This window comes from Caloenas nicobarica, chromosome 2, assembly GCF_036013445.1.
Source record: "Caloenas nicobarica isolate bCalNic1 chromosome 2, bCalNic1.hap1, whole genome shotgun sequence".
Lineage (NCBI taxonomy): Eukaryota > Metazoa > Chordata > Aves > Columbiformes > Columbidae > Caloenas > Caloenas nicobarica.
Genome location: NC_088246.1, coordinates 87,320,800 through 87,330,870, shown reverse-complemented (window position 1 = coordinate 87,330,870; position 10,071 = coordinate 87,320,800). Strand labels below are relative to the sequence as shown.

Genomic DNA, 10,071 nt, shown 5'->3' with positions numbered 1-10,071 from the left:
GCTGTGCACTAATAACAGTGACAACTGGAATGACCAGAGGTAGCCTTCTACCTGTTAAAGGATTATTTTGGGTTTTTAATCTGCTTCAAAGGGCAGAATCATTTTAGCAAAAATGCAAAAATAGCTTGTGTCCTACAATTACGCTAAGGCCCAGAAGTTTGTAGGCATTTCCTGGGCGTGCTGCCAACTGAATACAGCTCCTGTCCCACATTATCTGCGCCTCCTCTGCAAGCACTGAGAGGCAGGGACACAGTGTAAGCCATCCTGAGCACATGATCTGCAAACTTGCTTTGTGTACAAACCTAACAGTCCTTTATCCCAGAATGAAAGTGTGCACAGATGATGTCTTCAGTCTTGTGTACAAGTATTGGCAAAGGGGCTAAGGACTAGAAAGACTTGGAAGCTGAAGCCCTTCTGCCGTTTTTGTCTTTAGAAACAGCAGCTGAGACCCTGGCGGGAATGTGGAGCACCAAGTGACTCTGCAGGGCCTGAATGGTCTCTCAATCGCCAAATGTCTTAGGACGCAACTGGTTCTAACGGGTTAACATGCCAACAACAGTATGTGCTGGATACCTTTCAGGGTCAAGATCAAAACCTTAGCCCTCTTAATGCCCAAGAGCTCCACTCCAAGTAGCCTATTCAATTAAAAATAGGAAACTGGGACTACCCATGAAATTAGCTGTTAAATAGAAAAGAGAAGAAAGCGAGCACATGAGGAGCAAAATGCTGGCAACGGTTGCATTTTGCTCAATTAGCTTACTGTGGTACAATGGGGAGAAGGGGATATACCAAGCAGGATGAAGGAAAATGAAAGAGGATTTGTCTTCTAATTGAAAAATTGGAGAGGACAGAAGAAAAATTAAAACAGTTTATTTACTGTCCCCTATCCCACTGAGCATTGCTGCAGCTGCTGCTTTTTTCGCTTCTGAAAGCCAAGTGGCTTCCCAGGCGTGGCAAGGAATTTGGCTTTCTGATTATGAGCAAAGAAAACACCCGGAACTTTGTTCCAGACTGGTCAGTTCTTTCCTGCTGCAGCAGGTCCTGGAAGAAGGCAAGGCTGGAAATTCATGGCTGTGCACATTCACACAATTTATTAAGACTAAGCAATGCCAGGAATAACGTCTGTTGCAACTATTTAGCTAATATCACAATCAACCCGGATGACAGTGTTGGCCAACTGGTACTAAGGAATGACAAATCCTCACCTAGAAGCTGATGTCCCTAAACAAAACTATTCACTTACCAATCTGAGCAAATCACATATTATGTATAGAGACCACAGGCAATGGTGAAGTATCTGCAGAAAGCGAAGGATATGCTAAAAAGACCAATCTGGAGACAAAGCCTCGAAAAAAACAAGGAAAAGGAGAAATCATTATATATGTATATACATAGAAATAAATAAATTAGATTGCAAAATGTGGCTGTGATACTAGAGATCACCTCTTGTGCAGGAGGTAGTGACGGGGAACCACATCATGGGTCTCAAGAAGTCTCCCTGGGAATCTGGAAAGTCTATTTCTGTGCAAATCCATTCTTTCCGAATGAAACAATTCTGGGGGATCTGTTTGGGAACTCATGCAGTCTAGATTCACTGCAGCACAACAGCCTTTACTGGTATCCTGACTGAAAACCCTGAATGTCTTGGAGGTGTCTATTGAGCGCTCAAATTAACGGAAAATCTCATGGACCAATTGTAAATATCACCTCCCTGAAAAAACAGTACTCCTTTATCAAAGCAGTAAAGTCAGCAGGGACTGAATGCATTCTTGGGGAACCATCAGCCTGTGAAGGCTTGTCATACAAAAGCAACAAACTTATGAGTTACACAGGTTGCTATCAAAACTAACTCCCTAGCATCAGATGCAAAAGTATTTTAAATATATTTTTTAATTGTCAGGTTTTAATTTACTCAAATTGCAATTCACTTCTGTGTGTATAAAAGGAATTATTAATTTTTTGTTTGTTTGTTGCATAAGCAATTACTCAAATTTCTTCAATCCCTGTTATAAGATACTGATTGACAGAAGTGATACAGACACAGGCATCAAGATGCTTTCCAATCTGGGCAACTCTAAACCAGCATGCTGATGAAGTTAAATGCATACAAGCAAACAAGAAGCAGAACAGATTTAAATGCCCTCTTCTGGGAGATAACTCTTGAAGCAGAATGCCATTTGTTTTAAGCCTCACTTTTGATTGACTTTTCACTTTGTCTAGGCTCATAAATTACAGTTCTATTTTACACTTGGCTCTTGTGTGCTGCTCTATGCCAATTCTTGTACATTATTTTGACAACTGATTGTAGGCAAGCCAGTACAATTAACAGATTATTACTGTTAAAGCAGAAGGATAATTGTCAACTGGACTTAATACCGCTTTGATACTAAGTGAACAGTTTTCTCATAAATGTAGTACAGGGTGTTTCAAAATGCTCGGCATAAATAAGTGACATAATGTAAGGCTGTCTGCTGATCTATTTGCAATCATTAGCGTAATAGCCTCCCTTAATTGGTGACCTATTTTTCTGAGTTTCCACCACAACAATACAAAGCATTGGTCTGTGTTTAAAGATACATATGGTATATTTTTTCTGTATGTACAGTGCATTTTTTTCTGTGGACATGCTAGCACTTTTTAGGCATGAAAGGCAGGGGTTGTTCTGACACAAGTTTTCTGTACATCATGATGAAACAAGATACCACTGATACCTTCAATGCATAAAATATCTTGATGTTGGAATACTGTCCAGTAGTAATCATATACACACAGATCGTTGATAATGTTGGCAACATAAGCTTGACAGGGGCCCACCTTGCTATTGGCAACCTTTTATTCTATAACATCCCCTGAGCAGGAGCAAGACATGGGCAGATCTATGGAGGATGTCAGGCTTGATGTAGAAGCTTTCCTTTAGGGCTTAACATGGTTTGTCTATAGAGGTATTTGGCAGTATTTCCCATTCAGAAGAATGGGAATGATCTGATACAAGCCACCGAGTAGGCTGTATGTTCAGTTGCTTAGTTTAAAGAGCCAAAACTAGGAAAGCAAGATTCTGGAAACCTAAGAAGAAAATACATACAGCATTAAGTTCTTTATGCTCTCTGAGTGCAACCAGCCATGCTAAATCTTCATTGTTTCAGTTGATCTAGATCGCTGGAGCCCAGTTTCTTATCTTAAACTTACAAAGACCTGAAAATGGATGTTTTTCCTTGTAAAGATTAACATGTGAGACAGTAGAAGGTGGAATTCAACAGGAAAAGGAAAATGCTGAATTCATCTCTTGAGTTTTTTTCCTAAAATGCTCCTAAAGCTAAAGAAAGACTGAGGAGACATATTTAACTCCTCATCCATTAAGATGAACCCATATAGTGTTGCCAGTCTCCTTACCCAGAGGAAAAAAAAAATCATGTCCCTCTTCTTTAGTTACCTGGAACCACATCCTAATCTAAACCTAGTCTTTTAAAATTCAGGGATGACGATGTTAGATAATAAAGAATGTGCAATTTGATGTGTTGTGGAGTGAGAAGAACACTGCAGAATGTCTAAAGGAAAGTTTTTTTACAAGCAGAATAAGAAGTCATGCCACCTTGAGTATAACTGATTTTAAAAGAGAAGTAAATCACCCCCAGATGCTTTAGCATGCTTTGTTCTATTGTTAGGATTTCTGCATATAATCCAGCTAGGCTGTGATCTTATAATGAACGTGCACATTGTTTTCAGCCAGGCACGGTAAGTTGAATTATTTCAGAAAGTCTCTGAAGCACCACACACATTTCTGCCTGGGAGATCTTGGACAAATAGGAAAATACTTTTTGAAAGCACAGTATGGCTTCAATGTTAATGCTAGTGGTAGAAAATCTGAAATTAGGGTGTGCATGCATGTGTCCATTTATATGTATGCATACTTCCTTATGGAGAGAACAAGCATTTCTGAAAACCTGGATAGCAAAGGCAATGGGATGACTTGTCTGAGATGCAGCCAAGTGATTCCACTGCCAGTAATTGCACAATAATGTAGAATTATGAGTGCCTAAGTGTAAAAAGAAAAAACAACGCTTCATTAGGCTGAGGTTAGTCAGCAGATGGTATATAGACCACCAATAGTCTATAAAACATCTGACGGCTGGTGTAATTTCTACACATAACAGAAGTGTCCTTGACAGTGACAAGTCAGTACATGCCACATAGCATAACTAGGAGCTGGGTTTTTATAGAGATGTCACATCACTGAAAGGGTGAGAATTACAAAAAAAAAAATGGTTTGGTTATAAATAAAATCAGGATGGTTAACATTTTTGGTAAGCGATATGCAAAAACACCCAAGTTGGTCTGTAGGTTATTAAAAACCTGTTTGATTCTTTGCTTATGATTTGACAGTCATAACCATATAAGCAGGAAAACTTCAGTCACAGTGACCAACAAACACTGGGCCTTTACAGTTTTTGACTTAAGTGTACTAAACCTCTCCTTATGGCTGCTAAGAGTATCTGTGAAATGTTACGTCTTGGTGGGTGCTGGCAGTGCTGCTCTAAGTTTATAAGGACAAGTAAGAATGTGGAAGGCCTTACCAGAAGAAGTATGCTGAAAATATTTTCAGGTAGACTGGCAATATTTTACATAGGTGATAGGCAGTTCATCTGCTACTGGATACTAAAAAATTTTACTGTTTTTGTAAAAGTAGAAAAACCAATGAAGAGGCAAAGATGGAAGTTCCAAAAGCTGCCAGAAGTCATAAGAGGAAACAAGAACTTGATTTTCTGGTGTAAGTAAGTGGAGCACGTAGGCTTAGTACTGTTCGAGACAACTTTTCAAAAACGCATGGATGCTTCTGCAGAAATGAGGGAGATAATAATGATAACAGTGAGAAAATGCCTCAGTGCTAGTCTACAGATAAAAGAGATGCATCTTGTGCATGGAGAATAATTTGAAAATGACAAATGTTGCTATAACACAAGCACCATTTAGATCAGAAACCAGATAGTAACTGGGAGGTGGTACACATTAATAACTTTTATTGCTTTCCTTAACTGCTACAAACTTAAAAGAAGCCTTGTCATCTTAAAAGCACAGTAGCAACTGGTATGGCCTTCTCTACTACTTAACATACTTCTGCCTTGTTTTATAGATTCGTTTGGAATCCCCCGAGAGCCTGCTGAAGAAAAATAATGTAAGAAGCAGTTCTTACAGGCTGGCTAGGCTGAAGAGAAGTCCACATGCATTTTCCCTCCAAGTGTTTTCCACGTGGAAGGCTTGCCCTCACATCATCTTGCATGTTCTGTACTTTGGTTTGTGAAATGAATAGCGAAGCTTGTGAACAACTATGAGAAGATAATTCCATTGTAAAAATCTGGTTGCTGGGTGGGGTTCTGTTTGTTTGTTTGTTTGTTTTTAATAATTAAAGGCTTTTTTTTAGTTCTGAGCAAGAAGACAACTCAAACTGACTGCCCAGGTCAGTATAATTTCCTGTCTACTAGCTTGTCCAGAACTAATGAGTTTTTAGTTTTCTTCTCTTAAAAGATTGTAAATACCAGTGATTTTAAATCAAGCTGTTGTTCTGCTTTCTTTAATGTCTTCTAGAACCGGGGCAAACTTGTTTTTTGTTTTCTTCATTAAGTGGACAGCAAAAGATGCAAGAAAAAAACAGAAGCAGTATCCAATTTGCGTATTCCTTTAGGGATGAAACATTGGGTGACATGTGACACTTCTCAGCCTGGATACTGAAGGTCAGGCACTGGGCAAGCTGCCTTCCTCACAAAAGACCTCTTTGACAGGAATACAGATCTTGGTGCATTGATGTACTGGTTTTAGAGTGACCATTCAACTGGAGTAAGACACAAGACAAAGAATCATCGAATCACTGAATCATAGAACAGTTTGGGTTGGAAGGGACCTTCAAAGGCCACCTAGTCCAACCCCCCTGCAATGAGCAAGGACACCTTCAACTAGATCAGGTTGCTCAGAGCCCCGTCCAGCCTGGCCTGGAATGTCTCCAGGGATGGGGCATCTACCACCTCTTTGGGCAACCTGGGCCAGTGTTTCACCACCATCATTGTAAAAAATTTCTTCCTTATAATTTCCTCCTGAGTCTCTCCTCTCTTAGTTTAAAACCATTACCCGTTGTCTTATTGTAACAGGCCCTGCTAAAAAGTCTGTCCCCATCTTTCTTACAGGCCACTTTCAAGTACTGATAGGCCGCAATAAGGTCTACTCGGAGCTTTCTGTTCTCCAGGCTGAACATCCCCAACTCTCTCAGACTGTCCTCACAGCAGAGCTGTTCCAGCCCTCTGATCATTTCTGTGGCCTCCTCTGGCCCCTCTCCAACAGGTCCATGTCTCTCCTGCACTGAGGGCTCCAGATCTGGATGCAGGACTCCAGGTGGGGTCTCACCAGAGCAGAGCAGAGGGGCAGAATCACCTCCCTCGACCTGCTGGCCACGCTCCTGTTGATGCAGCCCAAAAAACCCCAAAAGACATTCAAACCAAACAACGCTTCTTTTAGAGCATTTACTTTACTGAAGGGTATATATTTTTGAACAATTTGCTTACATAAAATTAAATGCTTTTATATATATACAGAGTAGGTACAGAAATTAAACATGATTTCAGCATCCTTAGTTTTTAAAACTCCTGGTGTACAATTTAAATAAACTCTAATTTGAATCTCAGCTTTAACACTATTGCTATTTAGCAGGTCACAACACCCTTAAAATATCTTTTACATGAAGAATAGTATTTTTTCCTTTCCTGCATTTACCATTGCAATTGATGCAAATCCACTTGCAGGTTGATGGAAAACAAGACAAGCAAAGTAGGAGATGAGGATGGAGAATATGGCTATTCCCTAATGACAGGCTTCCAAAGTACCAAACTCATGCAACGTTTCAACATGCAACATTCTCCACAAAGACAATTCATACCCTGGTGTTTTTGTTGTTGTCATTTTGGTTGGGTTTTGTTTGGGTTTTTTTGAGTTTCAGGCCTAAAATGATCAAGAAGAACCAGACTAAGAAACTTAATTCCCAATGTCAAAATATTAAATCTAGCATTTGATATCTAAGGTAGATACCTGTGAATGAAATCCTTGTTTCATTACAGTGTGTTAAGTAACTTTGTCATAATGTAATTTTCCTATCTTTGTCTTTTAGCTTACCCTTCAGTAAACATTGCATCCTGAACATCAGCATGAGCACAACTGTATTGCTATAATCCTTTTGAATGCTGCAAAGGATATGAGCATACTTGGCTGTTGAAGGTTTCTCTGTAACAACCACCTCTGGCGCAGGTGAAGAACTTTAACTGCAACTAGTCCATCTCAATTACTTTCACCATGATGAGCGGCTCTCCTGGTAGGGGACATGGCTCAGGGCATCCACGTGTTAGAGAAAAACAAAACCAGCATCTCCTGCAGCTCAGCAGATGGAGGGGACAGGGGAAGGGACAAACTTCAGTCATACAGCCTTCAAAATTGTCCAAATGATCCTTGGCTTTTTATCACTCACTGACAAATTGTACACTATACCAGATGAGCAATGAAGTGGAAACAGTATCTTATTCTCAATAGCTGATGAACAGTCTTCCGAAGTTTTTTCCAGTGTTGCTCAGTGTATCAGTTTTAATTCAAATTCAGAGAACAAATCATCTTGAGCGCTTCTTGTTCTCCAGCCACTGAAAGCTGAAATTATGGAGATTCCAGGAGATCTATTTTTCTTTACTCATTATATTAACTCCTTCCATTCACTTATCCCATTTTCTCATATTCTTATGCAGTTTTTTCTGTGCTGATGTACAATATCTTGTTCCTACTCCCAAGTCAACTCACTGCTTGCTAGAGAACAGCAGTATTTGTCCCAGTTGTGTTTTTTGCTAGGTGGATGGTGATAGGCCAGCTAGAAAGGAATTCACGTTACAACCACTTCTGCCAGCCGGGTGCTAATTTGGAACACTTTCCCGTGCCTGCTGCCTGAAAGAAAAACATTTTAAAAAAAATCTTTTCAGTCAAACTGATCTTTTCTCTGTAAGAGAAATTAGGGCAGGGGGAGTTGCACAAAAGCTTTTTCATCGAGCTATACAACTTCAGATAAATAAAAGCCTTGGGAAACTTGTGGATGACTTCCACATCATCTGACTGTTATAAACTAACAGAACCACGTTTCTCTTGAAGTTACCTCTACTTTTAACACTTATCAAAGGTTTGAGAGTTTAATTCCTGAAGCTGTACTTTTGCGTTTCAAGCGTGCTAAAAAGCAATGTCTCTGACCATTTGCCTCATTTGAGATGTGCTACTCAGCTATATCAGTTTGTGCAACTGCTAAATTGCCTGCTTGGCCACCCTCTCTTCCACCTTATCCACACACAATCTTATTCCGGCAGTTTAACATGAGGAGCACGACTGTGCTGGGATGCACCTCAACCAAGCACCCAATTGCACTTCCCATCATGAGCTGTTTGCTTCTTTTATGTTAACCGCACTAGTCTACAGCACGAAATATTTTTAAGTGTCCCTGTGACGACTGAATAAAAAAATAGCAACAAGAGACAGCAACGTAATGAATTGTTTCCACGCCTTCTAAAGGCACCTTTCTGAAAAACTGGCGTACCCTTTTTTAAATTTTCCTTTCAAGCCGTAGGTGCCTCTCCTCTGAAACCAGGGGTGCTGGAGCTCTCACCGAGCAGGACCCGTCCGAAAGACGACAGAGCCGGTGTGACCTCGCACCAACCCTCCACTTGCCACCTCCCGCCCCCTTGGGCGCGGCCCCTGCCCCTCGGGACGGGCGGGCGGGCGTGCTTGATGGGGCTCTTCAGGATCCCGAGCCCGACCTGCGCACACCGCCGAGCGAGCACCCGGGCTGCTCCGCAGCAGCTGCGTATGATGGCGAAAGTCAGTCGGAAGCGGTTAAAAAAAACCAAAACCAACCAACCAAAAAAAAACCCCAAAAAACAAACCCAAAAAAGAAAAAATAAACCAAAAACCCCTAGGCCGCGGCCGCGCCTCCGGCCGCCGCCGGGCAACGGCCTCGAGGAACCTCCGCACCGCCCCCGCGCGCCCGGCGGCCCCCCCGGCAGCCGCGCCCCAGCCAATGGGGAGCGGGCTCGGCGGGAGCGCTGACGTCCTGCGCCGCCCCGCCCCATCCCGACCGGTGCCGGGCGCAGCCGGAGACTCCCGAGCTCCCCCCACGGCTCCACCGCCCTTGTTCCTCGGGCGGGGACTCGCTTCCTTTCCCGACTCCCCCTTCCCACCCTCCTCCTCCTCCCAGTCAAGATGGAGGACAGCGGTTGCTGCGGCCACCGGCAGCACGGCGGCTAGCGCAGCTGCTGCGCCTCCGGCTCGCTCCTTCAAAAAAAAAAAAAAAAAAAAAAAAGGCTGGAAACGCTCTGTCTTCCTCCGCCCACCGGCTGCTGGCTGCGCGGACTGCTGGCCCTCCCCATGCCGTCGTCGTCGCCCTCCTCCTCCTTCTCCCGCGATTGTCTGCGCTCCGGCTGCCGCCCGCCCGCCCGCCCTGACTCCCTGCATGCACACGCCGCCTCCTAGGTGGCTGCGGGGGGTGGGCGCTCCCGGAGCTGCCATTCCGCACATACCTTCATGTCCCTGCGCTCGCTGTGGCCGCCCGCCGCCGCCCCGCATCGCTCGCCTGCTCCGGCTGCCGCCCTAACGGCCGCTCCTGCCCGGAGGTGAAGCCGGGACGCGCGGAGGGGGCGGTGGGGTTGGCGGTGGGTCTCGCCCGGAGGAGCCGCCGCCGCCGCCACACGCAGCAGCCATGAGCAGCGCCGCTACCGCCACCTCCGCCGCCGCCGCCACCACGGCCGGCAGCGGCGCGGGGGAAGGGGCCGAGGAGGCGGCCAAGGACTCGGCGGACATCGCGGCGTTCTTCCGATCCGGTGAGTGCGGCCCCGTCCCGGGGAGGGCTTGAGGGAGGAAGGCGCAGCGGCGAGGCCGCGCTGGAGGTGGCTGCGAAAGGTGGAGGGAAGCGATGTCTTCCTGCGGGAGCTGGGGGGGAGAGGGCCGGGGCAGCCGGCTTTGTCAGGTGGCCTCGGGGAAGGTTCGCCCTCCCTTTGCCGGCGGGGCCGTCTC

At 44.3% G+C, this 10,071-nt stretch overlaps 1 protein-coding gene across 1 annotated transcript in view; it reads left to right on the top strand.

Moving 5' to 3' along the window:
• Nucleotides 1-9,268: 9,268 nt before the first annotated feature.
• Nucleotides 9,269-10,071, top strand: part of TRIO (trio Rho guanine nucleotide exchange factor) — a 255,708-nt gene continuing 254,905 nt past the window's right edge. Inside the window, 2 exon segments of the mRNA XM_065629284.1 lie at nucleotides 9,269-9,668; nucleotides 9,670-9,878. Coding sequence (XP_065485356.1) covers nucleotides 9,583-9,668; nucleotides 9,670-9,878 — 295 coding nt within the window. The 5' untranslated portion in view covers nucleotides 9,269-9,582.